Raw genomic sequence first — 18,083 nt, 5'->3', positions numbered from 1 at the left:
GTCACTCCAGTGTTTAATTGCTAAATTGTAATTATTTTGCCACTATGGCCTATTTATTGCCTTTACCTCCCTTATCTCACCTCATTTGCACACACTGTATATATACTTTTCTATTGTGTTATTGACTTTACGTTATTCAAGATGCATGTAAACAACATTCTAAAGATTGATTCAGTTTGACATGTTTCTACTGACTGTTACGGAACGTTTGAACATTTCGTCATGTTATAGTGGACACGCTTTGTGACTTTGGAATTGTTTACCAAAACCGCTAACCAAAGTAGCTAATTGGACATAAATAACAGACATTTTCGAACAAATCAAGCCTTTATTGTGGACCTGGGATTCCTAGGACTGCATTCTGATGAAGTTCATCAAAGGTAAGGAAACATTTATCATGTATTTTCTGATTTCTGTTGACTCCAACATGGAGGCTAATTTGGCTACTGTTCTGAGCGCCGTCTCAGATTATTGCATGGGTTGCTTTTTCCTGAAACTTTTTTTGAAATCTGACACAGCGGTTGCATTAAGGAGAGGTATATCTATAATTCCATGTGTATAACTTGTATTGTCATCTACATTTATGATGAGTATTTCTGTTGAAACGATGTGGCTATGCAAAATCACTGGACGTTTTTGGAACTAGTGAATCTAACGCGCCAATGTAAACTCAGATTTTTTTTATATAAATATGAACTTTATCAAACAAAACATGCATGTCTTGTGTAACATGAAGTCCTATGAGTGTCATCTGATGAAGATAATTCAAGGTTAGTGATTAATTGTATCTTTATTTATGCTTTTTGTGAATGCTATATTTTGCTGGAAAATGGCTGTGCTTATTGTGGTTTGGTGGAGACCTAACATAATCGTTTGTAGTGCTTTCGCTGAAAAGCCTATTTGAAATCGGACACTTTGGTGGGATTAACAACGAGAATAGCTTTAAAATGATATAAGACACATGTATGTATGTTTTAGGAATTGTAATTATGAGATTTCTGTGGTTTAAATTCGGCGCCCTCTATTTTCACTGGTAGTTGTCATATCAATCCCGGTATCGGAATTGCAGCCATAACAGGTTAAGACACTTGGCCGTTCAGCTAACTCCAAACGGTGGGGACCGACGGCGAGCCAGACACCAGACACCAGGGTATTAGTGGGACAACAGCACTAATTGTGTGCAAACTAGACTACAGGAACTGTATAACGTTAGCTAGTTGATGACAAAAATAGCACTCTGTAAAGTGAAGCAGAAGTTAACAGAGTTCCTGTCAATAGAAGAGAAGCCACTTAATAACACCGTGTGATGGATTGGTAACAGTTAAACACTACGTTTTCTGAGGAGAGCTGCTAAAAATACTAGACACGTGAAGAAGAAACCAGAGCATTGTGGGTACTATACACATACGTTGGGCTAACGGCCACAAAGATTTGATTGGCCGGTTAGGTGTGATTGAATAAGGTTTCAGCCTATTAGTGAACCGACTGAAATAGAGACCTTGTGCAAAAGGAACAATAGCAAAAGGAGCGAGGAAAGAACAGAGCAAAGAGAAAATGGAAAAGAAAGAAGTGTTTATCATCGAGGGACTACAACCACTGCCCAGTACCTGGACGGAGCCCCCCAGCCTATCAGCTGTTAGACGAGACCCCAGCAGCTCCCTATTGGTCACTGGAGTGGGCTGGGACTCACTTCCTTTGGGTTCTGGCGACTGGTGCGACAGCAAGGGAAGAGAGTACAGGACAAAGGGAGGGAGAGATGGAGGGAGGGCAGGACAAAGAGAGGGAGAGATGGAGGGAGGACAGGACAAAGAGGGAGAGATGGAGGGAGGGCAGGACAAAGAGGGAGAGATGGAGGGAGGGCAGGACAAAGAGGGAGAGATGGAGGGAGGGCAGGACAAAGAGGGAGAGATGGAGGGAGGACAGGACAAAGAGGGAGAGATGGAGGGAGGACAGGACAAAGAGGGAGAGATGGAGGGAGGGCAGGACAAAGAGGGAGAGATGGAGGGAGGACAGGACAAAGATGGAGAGATGGAGGGAGGGCAGGACGAAGAGGGAGAGATGGAGGGAGGACAGGACAAAGAGGGAGAGATGGAGGGAGGACAGGACAAAGAGGGAGAGATGGAGGGAGGGCAGGACAAAGAGGGAGAGATGGAGGGAGGGCAGGACAAAGAGGGAGAGATGGAGGGAGGACAGGACAAAGAGGGAGAGATGGAGGGAGGGCAGGACGAAGAGGGAGAGATGGAGGGAGGACAGGACAAAGAGGGAGAGATGGAGGGAGGGCAGGACGAAGGGGGAGAAATAAAGGGAGGAAGAAGAGAGATGAAGGAGGAGATGGTAAAGGAGGAAGGAGATGGAGGAGTGTAAAAGGAAAGAAAAAAAACAATTAAGTTTAAAGAGGTTGTGTCTTTTCCCTCTTGTGCAGAAGCAGTTAGACAGCTACTTAGACAGTGCTCAACCAGAGGACACAGACAGACAGACCTGAGGGGCAGTGTGGTGACGTGGGGGGGGGCATGCACGTGACATGCAGAAGCACAAACGTCTGAACAAGTTGACGGTCGGAGACTGAAACCAGTCTGTTTCTGGTCTCTTTAATATAGCCTGGGTACCAGTCTGTTTCTGGTCTCTTTAATATAGCCTGGGTACCAGTCTGTTTGGCTTGACAATGATGATTGAGTTGGCAGAAGTACCAGTGGATGTGGACCAGGCTACAGTTATGTTAGTAACACTAAAATGTCAAATTCAGCTAATGCAGAGAATGACGTGTGAAATTTGAATTAAAAAATGTTGAGCTTTTTCCTCAGAAAATTCTTCTGTCAGTTTTGCTGTAAGTCAGTCTATCAAGAGAAACTGAAGTTGCTGTTCTTCATCAAGGACTGGGTCTTCAGTGTGTGTGTGTGTGTGTGTGTCCTACCTGGTTTTTGGTCTGCTGCGTTGCCTTGTCTCTACTGCTGGACTGTAGGAGGGTCTCACTGGGGACTGGACCAATGGGAGTAGGCTGAGGAGAGGGGTTAAAGGTCATGATTAAAACTAAACAGCCAATAGGAGTGTACTGAGGGGTTAAAGGTCATCAATAGGACTGTACTGAGGAGAGGGGTTAAAGGTCATGATTAAAACTAAACAGCTAATATGACTGTACTGAGGAGAGGGGTTAAAGGGCATGGTTAAAACTAAACAGTAATTGTTGTTACCTTTCTGATAAACTCATCCATCTAACTTAGTAAGAATCCAAACTATAGCGTGAATCCCATGTATATCAATGATATGCATGCTGATACATGAGGCCCGTTGTCCTGCAGAGAGACAGAGCATTAATAGTAGAGATATGGACTGACCAGTGGCTTGCCGACCCAGTCGTACTCGTAATCAAAGACGTAGCCGTTGCTATCGAAGAGGTCGGTGAAGAGTTTCCGTAAGTAGTCGTAGTCCGGCTTCTCCAAGAAGTCCAGAGAACCCACATAACGCAGGTAGGTGGCCATCTCTTCAACAAGGAGAAAAAAACACATTAAATACAGGTAGGAAAAACACAATGAAATACCTTTCCAATATTTCAGGTGTTACGTAGTTATTTACTCCTAACCAGCAGGATAACCTAAAGTACTGAAAGGAACTATAAGTTGGACAGAAAGAAGGACAAAGAGAAGAGACCCAGACCTGGGAAGCTCTCACACAGCACCTCGATGGGCGTGGTTCTCTTGGTGTCACCTATCTTCTGATAGCGCTCCTTCAGAGTGTCTGCCTGGGAGGGAGAGTGGAAGGAGGGAGGGAGAGAGAGTGGAAGGAGGGAGGGAGAGAGAGTGGAAGGAGGGAGGGAGAGAGAGTGGAAGGAGGGAGGGAGGGAGGGAGGGAGGGAGGGAGGGAGGGAGGGAGGGAGGGAGGGAGGGAGGGAGGGAGGGAGGGAGGGAGAGTGGAAGGAAGGAGGGAGGGAGGGAGAGTGGAAGGAGGGAGGGAGAGTGGAAGGAGGGAGGGAGGGAGGGAGAGTGGAAGGAGGGAGGGAGGGAGGGAGAGTGGAAAGAGGGAGGGAGGGTGGAAGGGAAAGAGGGAGGGAGGGTGGAAGGGAAAGAGGGAGGGAGGGTGGAAGGGAGGGAGGGAGGTGGTGTAAGAGATAATGAAGGTTCATTTGGATGATTAAGAGAGTCAGTACTTAGTCACGAGAAAGGTTCTGCTGCACACGGAAACAACGCCCTGGCACACAGAAACAACGCCCTGGCACACGGAAACAACGCCCTGGCACACGGAAACAACGCCCTGGCACACGGAAACAACGCCCTGGCACACGGAAACAACGCCCTGGCACACGGAAACAACGCCCTGGCACACGGAAACAACGCCCTGGCACACGGAAACAACGCCCTGGCACACGGAAACAACGCCCTGGCACACGGAAACAACGCCCTGGCACACGGAAACAACGCCCTGGCACACGGAAACAACGCCCTGGCACACGGAAACAACGCCCTGGCACACGGAAACAACGCCCTGGCACACGGAAACAACGCCCTGGCACACGGAAACAACGCCCTGGCACACGGAAACAACGCCCTGGCACACGGAAACAACGCCCTGGCACACGGAAACAACGCCCTGGCACACGGAAACAACGCCCTGGCACACGGAAACAACGCCCTGGCACACGGAAACAACGCCCTGGCACACGGAAACAACGCCCTGGCACACGGAAACAACGCCCTGGCACACGGAAACAACGCCCTGGCACACGGAAACAACGCCCTGGCACACGGAAACAACGCCCTGGCACACGGAAACAACGCCCTGGCACACGGAAACAACGCCCTGGCACACGGAAACAACGCCCTGGCACACGGAAACAACGCCCTGGCACACGGAAACAACGCCCTGGCACACGGAAACAACGCCCTGGCACACGGAAACAACGATGTGAGATGGAGATCTGTGCCTGAAGGCTGTGTGTCTGTCTAGACTGATAAAGTAGTGAGGTCTAGTCGACAGACAGTCTGACAGTAGCGGTCCTAACATGGACCTTTGAGCAACATAGACCACATTATCAGAAGGCTGTGCCAATGCTCCGTGTGCTTTGTTTTTGCTTTGTCATTATGGGGAATTGTGTGTAGATTGATGAGGGAAAACAATATGTATTTAATTAATGCATTTTAGAATAACACTCCAACTGTAAAGGTCAAGGGGTCTGAATACTTTCCACATTTACTGGATATATAGTGTATAGACAGAGGGGACTCTGTTAGTGTGGTCTTGTTCCTGTATCCTCATGGGGGAACTGAAATTCCCAAAAAAGACGAGTAAAACGAAGAAAAATGTCCTTGGTGGGGACATCTGGAGGAAAAAGGCTTCCTTAACCTTAGCGGTTAGGTGTTAATAAGGTTAGTAAAACGGGTGTGTTTGTTCCTACCTTCAGGCCTTGCCAGGGCAGACTGCCTCGCAGGAAGTACATGAACATGTGACCTAGAGCTTCCAGGTCATCTCTCCTGCTTTGTTCTGCAGAGATACAGGAAACACACACACACACACACAGCTTCAGAAACATCTTCAAACACAGGAACAAATTGAGTTCCTGATAATACCCACTGTAGACCCAGATAAATCAAATAATAATTATTTACCCTGATTGAAAGATGGGCATAGAAAATGTAATGTTAAGAGCTCGTTTCTCAGATCCAGGTTAAACCTACTCCTGGACTTTCAACTAGCCCTGTGAAACTAACCCTAAAATACCTCAAGTTGGACAACAGAGGCAGTGTAAAGTTTGGGAATTTTCAACAACAAAACATTTTTTGGGATCAGAATTGATTAAACATGAGATTCCTCAGGCTTAACGTAAACACACACACACACGGCTTGATGCAGTCCAACGCCTTGAACTGATACTAACCATAGAGACTTCCACTGCTAATAAGGGATAGGTTAGAATTTCCTAAAACTCAGGAAGTAGATGAAGGTATCAAGGCATTGGCCGTATCCAGACTGTCAGACCTTGGGCCATAGCGGGACATTCAGTAATGCCGGCAATGAACACAAGGGGTGCTGTTTTCAAACCCCACTGATAGTGTAATCTGTAGGTTAGCAATGCTAACAAGTTCATGTACTGCATTAGAGAATGCTAACGAGGCCATTTTAGATTTATTTTACCTTCATATAACTAGGCAAGTCAGTTCTTATTTTCAGTGACGGCCTAGGAACAGTGGGTTAACTGCCTTGTTCAGGGGGCAGAACGACAGATTTGTACCTTGTCGGCTCAGGGGATTCGATCTTGCAACCTTTCGGTTACTAGTCCAACGTTCTAACCACTAGGCTACCTGCAATTGCAACACAGTTTCACGCACACGCACACACACACACACACCAGTCAAAAGTTTGGACACACCTACTCATTCAAGGGATTATTTAGAAAATGTTACACATTGTAGAATAATAGTGAAGACATTAAATAACACATATCATGTAGTAACCAAAAAAATAAATTATAAATATATTTTATATTCGAAATTCTTCAAATAGCCACCCTTTGCCTTGACAGCTTTGCATACTTTTGGCATTCTCTCAACCAGCTTCATCAAGGCATTCTCTCAACCAGCTTCGTCAAGGCATTCTCTCAACCAGCTTCATCAAGGCATTCTCTCAACCAGCTTCGTCAAGGCATTCTCTCAACCAGCTTCATCAAGGCATTCTCTCAACCAGCTTCGTCAAGGCATTCTCTCAACTAGCTTCGTCAAGGCATTCTCTCAACCAGCTTCGTCAAGGCATTCTCTCAACCAGCTTCGTCAAGGCATTCTCTCAACCAGCTTCGTCAAGGCATTCTCTCAACCAGCTTCGTCAAGGCATTCTCTCAACCAGCTTCATCAAGGCATTCTCTCAACCAGCTTCGTCAAGGCATTCTCTCAACCAGCTTCGTCAAGGCATTCTCTCAACCAGCTTCGTCAAGGCATTCTCTCAACCAGCTTCGTCAAGGCATTCTCTCAACCAGCTTCGTCAAGGCATTCTCTCAACCAGCTTCGTCAAGGCATTCTCTCAACCAGCTTCATCAAGGCATTCTCTCAACCAGCTTCATCAAGGCATTCTCTCAACCAGCTTCATCAAGGCATTCTCTCAACCAGCTTCATCAAGGCATTCTCTCAACCAGCTTCATCAAGGCATTCTCTCAACCAGCTTCATCAAGGCATTCTCTCAACCAGCTTCATCAAGGCATTCTCTCAACCAGCTTCATCAAGGCATTCTCTCAATCAGCTTCGTCAAGGCATTCTCTCAACCAGCTTCGTCAAGGCATTCTCTCAACCAGCTTCGTCAAGGCATTCTCTCAACCAGCTTCGTCAAGGCATTCTCTCAACCAGCTTCATCAAGGCATTCTCTCAATCAGCTTCATCAAGGCATTCTCTCAACCAGCTTCGTCAAGGCATTCTCTCAACCAGCTTCGTCAAGGCATTCTCTCAACCAGCTTCGTCAAGGCATTCTCTCAACCAGCTTCATCAAGGCATTCTCTCAACCAGCTTCATCAAGGCATTCTCTCAACCAGCTTCATCAAGGCATTCTCTCAACCAGCTTCATCAAGGCATTCTCTCAACCAGCTTCGTCAAGGCATTCTCTCAACCAGCTTCGTCAAGGCATTCTCTCAACCAGCTGCATCAAGGCAAAGGGTGGCTATTTTGAAGAATCTCAAATATAAAATATATTTTTATTTGTTTAATACTTTTTTGGTTACAACATGATTCCATACGTGTTATTTCATAGTTTTGATGTCTTCACTACTTTTCTACAATGTAGAAAATAGTCAAAATAAAGAAAAACCCTTGAATGAGTAGGTCTGTCCAAACTTTTGACTGGTACTGTACGTATACTAGTAACTCAAAGACTAGTCACAGTTTGCTGCACCAAATGAATCATAACCAGGAGGATTCTCAGCTGTTACCAAGCGAATGCTTAATTTTGGAATAAGCAAACCACTTACGGGGCATTTCAAAAAGTATTCATACCCCTTGACTTTATCCACATTTTGTTCCGTTACAGCCTTATTCTACAAATGTATAAATAAAAACAGAAATATTACATTTACATAAGTATTCAGACCCTTTACTATAAGACTCGAAATTGAGCTCAGGTATATCCTGTTTCCATTGATCACCCTTGATGTTTCTACAACATGGAGTCCACCTGTGGTAAATTAGATTGATTGGACATGATTAGGAAAGGCTTCTATTCCAATATAATCCATCCACCTGTCAGGTGTGGCATATCAAGAAGCTGATTAAACAGCATTATCATTACACAGGTGCACCTTGTGCCGGGGACAATAAAAGTCCCCTATGTCCAGTTGTCAAACAACAATGCCACAGATGTCTCAAGTTGAGGGTGCGTGGCATGCCGACTGCAGGAAAGTCCACCAGAGCTTATTTTTTAAAGAATTTGGCAGAACATCCAACCAGCCTCACAACCGCAGACCCAAGGCGAGCGGTTTGCTGACGTCAACATTGTGAACAGAGGGCACCACGGTGGAGGTTGGCAGGAATAAGTTATGGACAACGAACACAATTTAATTTTTTTAAATCGATGGCAATTTGAATGCACAGAAATACTGTGACGAGATCCTGAGGCCCATTTTCTTTAGGGTATCTGTGACCAACAGATTTATATCTCTATTCCCAGTCATGTGAAGTCCATTCATTGAATTCAATTGACTGATTTCATTATATGAACTATAACACTCTGCCTGCTGCTGAAATGTCTCTCTAGGCTATGTAGGCCAGCCTGCTGCTGAAATGTCTCTCTAGGCTATGTAGGCCAGCCTGCTGCTGAAATGTCTCTCTAGGCTATGTAGGCCAGCCTGCTGCTGAAATGTCTCTCTAGGCTATGTAGGCCAGCCTGCTGCTGAAATGTCTCTCTAGGCCAGCCTGCTGATGAAATGTCTCTCTAGGCTATGTAGGCCAGCCTGCTGGTGAAATGTCTCTCTAGGCTATGTAGGCCAGCCTGCTGCTGAAATGTCTCTCTAGGCTATGTAGGCCAGCCTGCTGCTGAAATGTCTCTCTAGGCTATGTAGGCCAGCCTGCTGCTGAAATGTCTCTCTAGGCCAGCCTGCTGCTGAAATGTATCTAGGCTATGTAGGCCAGCCTGCTGCTGAAATGTCTCTAGGCTATGCAGGCCAGCCTGCTGCTGAAATGTCTCTCTAGGCTATGTAGGCCAGCCTGCTGATGAAATGTCTCTCTAGGCTATGTAGGCCAGCCTGCTGATGAAATGTCTCTCTAGGTCAGCCTGCTGATGAAATATCTCTCTAGGCTATGTAGGCCAGCCTGCTGCTGAAATGTCTCTAGGCTATGCAGGCCAGCCTGCTGCTGAAATGTCTCTCTAGGCTATGTAGGCCAGCCTGCTGATGAAATGTCTCTCTAGGCTATGTAGGCCAGCCTGCTGATGAAATGTCTCTCTAGGCAAGCCTGCTGATGAAATGTCTCTAGGCTATGCAGGCCAGCCTGCTGCTGAAATGTCTCTCTAGGCTATGTAGGCCAGCCTGCTGATGAAATGTCTCTAGGCTATGTAGGCCAGCCTGATGATGAAATGTCTATCTAGGCTATGTAGGCCAGCCTGCTGATGAAATGTCTCTCTAGGCCAGCCTGCTGATGAAATGTCTCTAGGCTATGTAGGCCAGCCTGCTGATGAAATGTCTCTCTAGGCCAGCCTGCTGATGAAATGTCTCTCTAGGCTATGTAGGCCAGCCTGCTGCTGAAATGTCTCTCTAGGCTATGTAGGCCAGCCTGCTGCTGAAATGTCTCTCTAGGCTATGTAGGCCAGCCTGCTGCTGAAATGTCTCTCTAGGCCTGCCTGCTGCTGAAATGTCTCTGTAGGTTATGTAGGCCAGCCTGCGGCTGAAATGTCTCTCTAGGTTATGTAGGCCAGCCTGCTGATGAAATGTCTCTCTAGGCTATGTAGGCCAGCCTGCTGCTGAAATGTCTCTAGGCTATGTAGGCCAGCCTGCTGCTGAAATGTCTCTAGGCTATGCAGGCCAGCCTGCTGCTGAAATGTCTCTCTAGGCTATGTAGGCCAGCCTGCTGATGAAATGTCTCTCTAGGCTATGTAGGCCAGCCTGCTGATGAAATGTCTCTCTAGGCCAGCCTGCTGATGAAATGTCTCTCTAGGCTATGTAGGCCAGCCTGCTGATGAAATGTCTCTAGGCTATGTAGGCCAGCCTGATGATGAAATGTCTCTAGGCTATGTAGGCCAGCCTGCTGATGAAATGTCTCTCTAGGCCAGCCTGCTGCTGAAATGTCTCTCTAGGCTATGTAGGCCAGCCTGCTGCTGAAATGTCTCTCTAGGCTATGTAGGCCAGCCTGCTGCTGAAATGTCTCTCTAGGCTATGTAGGCCAGCCTGCTGCTGAAATGTCTCTCTAGGCCAGCCTGCTGCTGAAATGTCTCTAGGCTATGTAGGCCAGCCTGCTGCTGAAATGTCTCTAGGCTATGCAGGCCAGCCTGCTGCTGAAATGTCTCTCTAGGCTATGTAGGCCAGCCTGCTGATGAAATGTCTCTCTAGGCTATGTAGGCCAGCCTGCTGATGAAATGTCTCTCTAGGTCAGCCTGCTGATGAAATATCTCTCTAGGCTATGTAGGCCAGCCTGCTGCTGAAATGTCTCTAGGCTATGCAGGCCAGCCTGCTGCTGAAATGTCTCTCTAGGCTATGTAGGCCAGCCTGCTGATGAAATGTCTCTCTAGGCTATGTAGGCCAGCCTGCTGATGAAATGTCTCTCTAGGCAAGCCTGCTGATGAAATGTCTCTAGGCTATGCAGGCCAGCCTGCTGCTGAAATGTCTCTCTAGGCTATGTAGGCCAGCCTGCTGATGAAATGTCTCTAGGCTATGTAGGCCAGCCTGATGATGAAATGTCTATCTAGGCTATGTAGGCCAGCCTGCTGATGAAATGTCTCTCTAGGCCAGCCTGCTGATGAAATGTCTCTAGGCTATGTAGGCCAGCCTGCTGATGAAATGTCTCTCTAGGCCAGCCTGCTGATGAAATGTCTCTCTAGGCTATGTAGGCCAGCCTGCTGCTGAAATGTCTCTCTAGGCTATGTAGGCCAGCCTGCTGATGAAATGTCTCTCTAGGCCTGCCTGCTGCTGAAATGTCTCTGTAGGTTATGTAGGCCAGCCTGCGGCTGAAATGTCTCTCTAGGTTATGTAGGCCAGCCTGCTGATGAAATGTCTCTCTAGGCTATGTAGGCCAGCCTGCTGCTGAAATGTCTCTAGGCTATGTAGGCCAGCCTGCTGCTGAAATGTCTCTAGGCTATGCAGGCCAGCCTGCTGCTGAAATGTCTCTCTAGGCTATGTAGGCCAGCCTGCTGATGAAATGTCTCTCTAGGCTATGTAGGCCAGCCTGCTGATGAAATGTCTCTCTAGGCCAGCCTGCTGATGAAATGTCTCTCTAGGCTATGTAGGCCAGCCTGCTGATGAAATGTCTCTAGGCTATGTAGGCCAGCCTGATGATGAAATGTCTCTAGGCTATGTAGGCCAGCCTGCTGATGAAATGTCTCTCTAGGCCAGCCTGCTGATGAAATGTCTCTCTAGGCTATGTAGGCCAGCCTGCTGCTGAAATGTCTCTAGGCTATGCAGGCCAGCCTGCTGCTGAAATGTCTCTCTAGGCTATGTAGGCCAGCCTGCTGATGAAATGTCTCTCTAGGCTATGTAGGCCAGCCTGCTGCTGAAATGTCTCTCTAGGCTATGTAGGCCAGCCTGCTGCTGAAATGTCTCTCTAGGCCAGCCTGCTGCTGAAATGTCTCTGTAGGTTATGTAGGCCAGCCTGCAGCTGAAATGTCTCTCTAGGTTATGTAGACCAGCCTGCTGCTGAAATGTCTCTCTAGGCTATGTAGGCCAGCCTGCTGCTGAAATGTCTCTAGGCTATGTAGGCCAGCCTGCTGCTGAAATGTCTCTAGGCTATGCAGGCCAGCCTGCTGCTGAAATGTCTCTCTAGGCTATGTAGGCCAGCCTGCTGATGAAATGTCTCTCTAGGCCAGCCTGCTGATGAAATGTCTCTCTAGGCTATGTAGGCCAGCCTGCTGATGAAATGTCTCTAGGCTATGTAGGCCAGCCTGATGATGAAATGTCTCTCTAGGCTATGTAGGCCAGCCTGCTGATGAAATGTCTCTCTAGGCCAGCCTGCTGATGAAATGTCTCTAGGCTATGTAGGCCAGCCTGCTGATGAAATGTCTCTCTAGGCCAGCCTGCTGATGAAATGTCTCTCTAGGCTATGTAGGCCAGCCTGCTGATGAAATGTCTCTCTAGGCCAGCCTGCTGCTGAAATGTCTCTTTAGGCTATGTAGGCCAGCCTGCTGATGAAATGTCTCTCTAGGCCAGCCTGCTGATGAAATGTCTCTCTAGGCTATGTAGGCCAGCCTGCTGATGAAATGTCTCTCTAGGCTATGTAGGCCAGCCTGCTGATGAAATGTCTCTCTAGGCTATGTAGGCCAGCCTGCTGATGAAATGTCTCTAGGCTATGCAGGCCAGCCTGCTGATGAAATGTCTCTCTAGGCCAGCCTGCTGATTTTCAATTCAGGCTATAACACAACAAAATGTGGAAAAAGTCAAGGTGAGTATTGACGCTCATGTAGGGTGTGGTGCCCGTCAGGCTGTTTACCTTTGCCCAGGTGAGTATTGACGCTCATGTAGGGTGTGGTGCCCGTCAGGCTGTTTACCTTTGCCCAGGTGAGTATTGACGCTCATGTAGGGTGTGGTGCCCGTCAGGCTGTTTACCTTTGCCCAGGTGAGTATTGATGCTCATGTAGGGTGTGGTGCCCGTCAGGCTGTTTACCTTTGCCCAGGTGAGTATTGACGCTCATGTAGGGTGTGGTGCCTGTCAGGCTGTTTACCTTTGCCCAGGTGAGTATTGACGCTCATGTAGGGTGTGGTGCCCGTCAGGCTGTTTACCTTTGCCCAGGTGAGTATTGACGCTCATGTAGGGTGTGGTGTCCGTCAGGCTGTTTACCTTTGCCCAGGTGAGTATTGATGCTCATGTAGGGTGTGGTGCCCGTCAGGCTGTTTACCTTTACCCAGGTGAGTATTGATGCTCATGTAGGGTGTGGTGCCCGTCAGGCTGTTTACCTTTGCCCAGGTGAGTATTGATGCTCATGTAGTGTGTGGTGCACGTCAGGCTGTTTACCTTTACCCAGGTGAGTATTGATGCTCATGTAGGGTGTGGTGCCCATCAGGCTGTTTACCTTTGCCCAGGTGAGTATTGACACTCATGTAGGGTGTGGTGCCCGTCAGGCTGTTTACCTTTGCCCAGGTGAGTATTGACGCTCATGTAGGGTGTGAAGCCCGTCAGGCTGTTTACCTTTGCCCAGGTGAGTATTGACGCTCATGTAGGGTGTGAAGCCCGTCAGGCTGTTTACCTTTGCCCAGGTGAGTATTGACGCTCATGTAGGGTGTGGTGCCCGTCAGGCTGTTTACCTTTGCCCAGGTGAGTATTGACACTCATGTAGGGTGTGGTGCCCGTCAGGCTGTTTACCTTTACCCAGGTGAGTATTGATGCTCATGTAGGGTGTGGTGCCCGTCAGGCTGTTTACCTTTGCCCAGGTGAGTATTGACACTCATGTAGGGTGTGGTGCCCGTCAGGCTGTTTACCTTTACCCAGGTGAGTATTGATGCTCATGTAGGGTGTGGTGCCCGTCAGGCTGTTTACCTTTGCCCAGGTGAGTATTGATGCTCATGTAGTGTGTGGTGCCCGTCAGGCTGTTTACCTTTGCCCAGGTGAGTATTGATGCTCATGTAACGTGTGGTGCATGTCAGGCTGTTTACCTTTGCCCAGGTGAGTATTGATGCTCATGTAGGGTGTGGTGCCCGTCAGGCTGTTTACCTTTGCCCAGGTGAGTATTGATGCTCATGTAACGTGTGGTGCCCGTCAGGCTGTTTACCTTTGCCCAGGTGAGTATTGACACTCATGTAGGGTGTGGTGCCTGTCAGGCTGTTTACCTTTGCCCAGGTGAGTATTGACACTCATGTAGGGTGTGGTGCCTGTCAGGCTGTTTACCTTTGCCCAGGTGAATATTGATGCTCATGTAGGGTGTTGTGCCTGTCAGGCTGTTTACCTTTGCCCAGGTGAGTATTGACACTCATGTAGGGTGTGGTGCCCGTCAGGCTGTTTACCTTTGCCCAGGTGAGTATTGACACTCATGTAGGGTGTGGTGCCCGTCAGGCTGTTTACCTTTGCCCAGGTGAGTATTGATGCTCATGTAACGTGTGGTGCCCGTCAGGCTGTTTACCTCTGCCCAGGTGAGTATTGATGCTCATGTAGTGTGTGGTGCCATCAGGCTGTTTACCTTTACCCAGGTGAGTATTGATGCTCATGTAGGGTGTGGTGCCTGTCAGGCTGTTTACCTTTACCCAGGTGAGTATTGACACTCATGTAGGGTGTGGTGCCTGTCAGGCTGTTTACCTTTGCCCAGGTGAGTATTGACGCTCATGTAACGTGCGGTGCCCGTCAGGCTCTTGTGCTCCCTGTAAGGGATGTGTTTCTTGGTCTCAGGGTCGATGTACTCTTTGGCCAGGCCGAAGTCGATGATGTGGATGGTGTGCTGCCGCTTGCTGCCGGGCCGGCCAACCAGGAAGTTCTCTGGCTTCACGTCCCGGTAGATCAGACTCCTGGTGTGGACGAACTCCATCCGCGTGATCTGGGGGAGGGAGGCAGGAGAGGGATGAGAGGAAGGAGGAAGACGAGACAGACCGGGTGATAGAGATCAAGTGAGAGAGAAGCTTTTTTAAAGCGAAGAAGAATAATTATATTACGACGATATGTTTTACTTTATAAAGGACTGAATGCTACGTTAAGGATTCCTAGAACAGATACATCTTCAATTAGCATGGAGGTGTGAAGTGAGTGGTGTCAAAGCCCTTGAGCCCAACAGCAGGAGAGACTCAAAGCCCCCTCCAGTAGTCCAGAGGTCATTACAACACAGTACCCTCTGGGTGTAAAAAATGATAAGGCACGAAGAGGACAAAAAGAAAGTGCTTATGGGAAAATTAACTGACACTTTTTGCTGACTGTTATAAAAATAAGAACAGAAGCAACTTAATCTTCCACACAGACCATCCCCTGGCACAGTGTTATATTAACCAGACCATCCCCTGGTACAGTGCTATATTAACCAGACCATTCCCTGGTACAGTGCTATATTAACCAGACCATCCCCTGGCACAGTGTTATATTAACCAGACCATCCCCTGGCACAGTGCTATATTAACCAGACCATCCCCTGGTACAGTGCTATATTAACCAGACCATCCCCTGGTACAGTGCTATATTAACCAGACCATCCCCTGGCACAGTGCTATATTAACCAGACCATCCCCTGACACAGTGCTATATTAACCAGACCATTCCCTGGCATGGCACAGTGCTATATTAACCAGACCATTCCCTGGCATGGCACAGTGCTATATTAACCAGACCATTCCCTGGCATGGCACAGTGCTATATTAACCAGACCATCCCCTGGCACAGTGCTATATTAACCAGACCATCCCCTGGCACAGTGCTATATTAACCAGACCATCCCCTGGTACAGTGCTATATTAACCAGACCATCCCCTGGCACAGTGCTATATTAACCAGACCATCCCCTGGTACAGTGCTATATTAACCAGACCATTCCCTGGCACAGTGCTATATTAACCAGACCATCCCATGGCACAGTGCTATATTAACCAGACCATCCCCTGGCATGGCACAGTGCTATATTAACCAGACCATTCCCTGGCACAGTGCTATATTAACCAGACCATCCCATGGCACAGTGCTATATTAACCAGACCATCCCCTGGCATGGCACAGTGCTATATTAACCAGACCATCCCCTGGCACAGTGCTATATTAACCAGACCATCCCATGGCACAGTGTTATATTAACCAGACCATCCCCTGGTACAGTGCTATATTAACCAGACCATCCCCTGGTACAGTGCTATATTAACCAGACCATCCCCTGGTACAGTGCTATATTAACCAGACCATCCCCTGGCACAGTGCTATATTAACCAGACCATCCCCTGGCATGGCACAGTGCTATATTAACCAGACCATCCCCTGGCACAGTGCTATATTAACCAGACCATTCCCTGGCACAGTGCTATATTAACCAGACCATCCCCTGGCACAGTTCTATATTAACCAGACCATTCCCTGGCACAGTGCTATATTAACCAGACCATCCCCTGGCACAGTGCTATATTAACCAGACCATCCCCTGGCATGGCACAGTGCTATATTAACCAGACCATCCCCTGGCATGGCACAGTGCTATACTAACCAGACCATCCCCTGGCACGGCACAGTGCTATATTAACCAGACCATCCCCTGGCACAGTGCTATATTAACCAGACCATCCCCTGGCACAGTGCTATATTAACCAGACCATCCCCTGGCACAGTGCTATATTAACCAGACCATTCCCTGGCATGGCAAAGTGCTATATTAACCAGACCCTGGCACAGAGCTGGCACAGTGCTATATTAACCAGACCATCCCCTGGCATGGCACAGCGCTATATTAACCAGACGATCCCCTGGCATGGCACAGTGCTATATTAACCAGACCATCCCCTGGCACAGTGCTATATTAACCAGACCATCCCCTGGCACAGTGCTATATTAACCAGACCATTCCCTGGCATGGCACAGTGCTATATTAACCAGACCATCCCCTGGCATGGCACAGTGCTATATTAACCAGACCATCCCCTGGTACAGTGCTATATTAACCAGACCATCCCCTGGCACAGTGCTATATTAACCAGACCATCCCCTGGCACAGTGCTATATTAACCAGACCATCCCCTGGTACAGTGCTATATTAACCAGACCATTCCCTGGCACAGTGATATATTAACCAGACCATCCCCTGGCATGGCACAGTGCTATATTAACCAGACCATCCCCTGGCATGGCACAGTGCTATATTAACCAGACCATCCCCTGGCATGGCACAGTGCTATATTAACCAGACCCTCCCCTGGCATGACACAGTGCTAGATTAACCAGACCATCCCCTGGTACAGTGCTATATTAACCAGACCATCCCCTGGCATGGCACAGTGCTATATTAACCAGACCATCCCCTGGCACAGTGCTATATTAACCAGACCATCCCCTGGTACAGTGCTATATTAACCAGACCATCCCCTGGTACAGTGCTATATTAACCAGACCATTCCCTGGCACAGTGATATATTAACCAGACCATCCCCTGGCATGGCACAGTGCTATATTAACCAGACCATCCCCTGGCATGGCACAGTGCTATATTAACCAGACCATCCCCTGGCATGGCACAGTGCTATATTAACCAGACCCTCCCCTGGCATGACACAGTGCTAGATTAACCAGACCATCCCCTGGTACAGTGCTATATTAACCAGACCATCCCCTGGCATGGCACAGTGCTATATTAACCAGACCATCCCCTGGCACAGTGCTATATTAACCAGACCATTCCCTGGTACAGTGCTATATTAACCAGACCATCCCCTGGCACAGTGTTATATTAACCAGACCATCCCCTGGTACAGTGCTATATTAACCAGACCATCCCCTGGCACAGTGCTATATTAACCAGACCATCCCCTGGCACAGTGCTATATTAACCAGACCATTCCCTGGCACAGTGCTATATTAACCAGACCATCCCCTGGCACAGTGCTATATTAACCAGACCATTCCCTGGCACAGTGCTATATTAACCAGACCATCCCCTGGTACAGTGCTATATTAACCAGACCATCCCCTGGCACAGTGCTATATTAACCAGACCATTCCCTGGCATGGCACAGTGCTATATTAACCAGACCATCCCCTGGCACAGTTCTATATTAACCAGACCATTCCCTGGCACAGTGCTACATTAACCAGACCATCCCCTGGCACAGTGCTATATTAACCAGACCATCCCCTGGCACAGTGCTATATTAACCAGACCATCCCCTGGCATGGCACAGTGCTATATTAACCAGACCATCCCCTGGCATGGCACAGTGCTATATTAACCAGACCATCCCCTGGCATGGCACAGTGCTATACTAACCAGACCATCCCCTGGCACAGTTCTATATTAACCAGACCATCCCCTGGCACAGT

The 18,083-nt window shown here is 48.2% G+C and overlaps 1 protein-coding gene across 3 annotated transcripts in view; it reads right to left on the bottom strand.

Annotated features, from left to right (window-relative positions):
• LOC110508263 (casein kinase I) overlaps positions 1–18,083 on the bottom strand; it is a 50,871-nt gene that overhangs the window by 5,437 nt on the left and 27,351 nt on the right. For 2 of the 3 annotated variants that reach the window (XM_036966118.1, XM_036966119.1), the window contains exons 5-10: positions 14,391–14,625; positions 5,387–5,472; positions 3,652–3,736; positions 3,333–3,478; positions 2,912–2,995; positions 1,608–1,709 (exon numbers count right to left, since the gene is read on the bottom strand). In XM_036966118.1, coding sequence (XP_036822013.1) covers positions 1,608–1,709; positions 2,912–2,995; positions 3,333–3,478; positions 3,652–3,736; positions 5,387–5,472; positions 14,391–14,625 — 738 coding nt within the window. The remainder of the gene's footprint in view (positions 1–1,607; positions 1,710–2,911; positions 2,996–3,332; positions 3,479–3,651; positions 3,737–5,386; positions 5,473–14,390; positions 14,626–18,083) is intronic. The other variant, XM_036966120.1, reaches the window with a different exon arrangement.

This window comes from Oncorhynchus mykiss, chromosome 28, assembly GCF_013265735.2.
Source record: "Oncorhynchus mykiss isolate Arlee chromosome 28, USDA_OmykA_1.1, whole genome shotgun sequence".
NCBI lineage: Eukaryota > Metazoa > Chordata > Actinopteri > Salmoniformes > Salmonidae > Oncorhynchus > Oncorhynchus mykiss.
The sequence above is the reverse complement of the archived record's forward strand: the minus strand, read 5'-3'. Positions and strand labels throughout refer to the sequence as shown.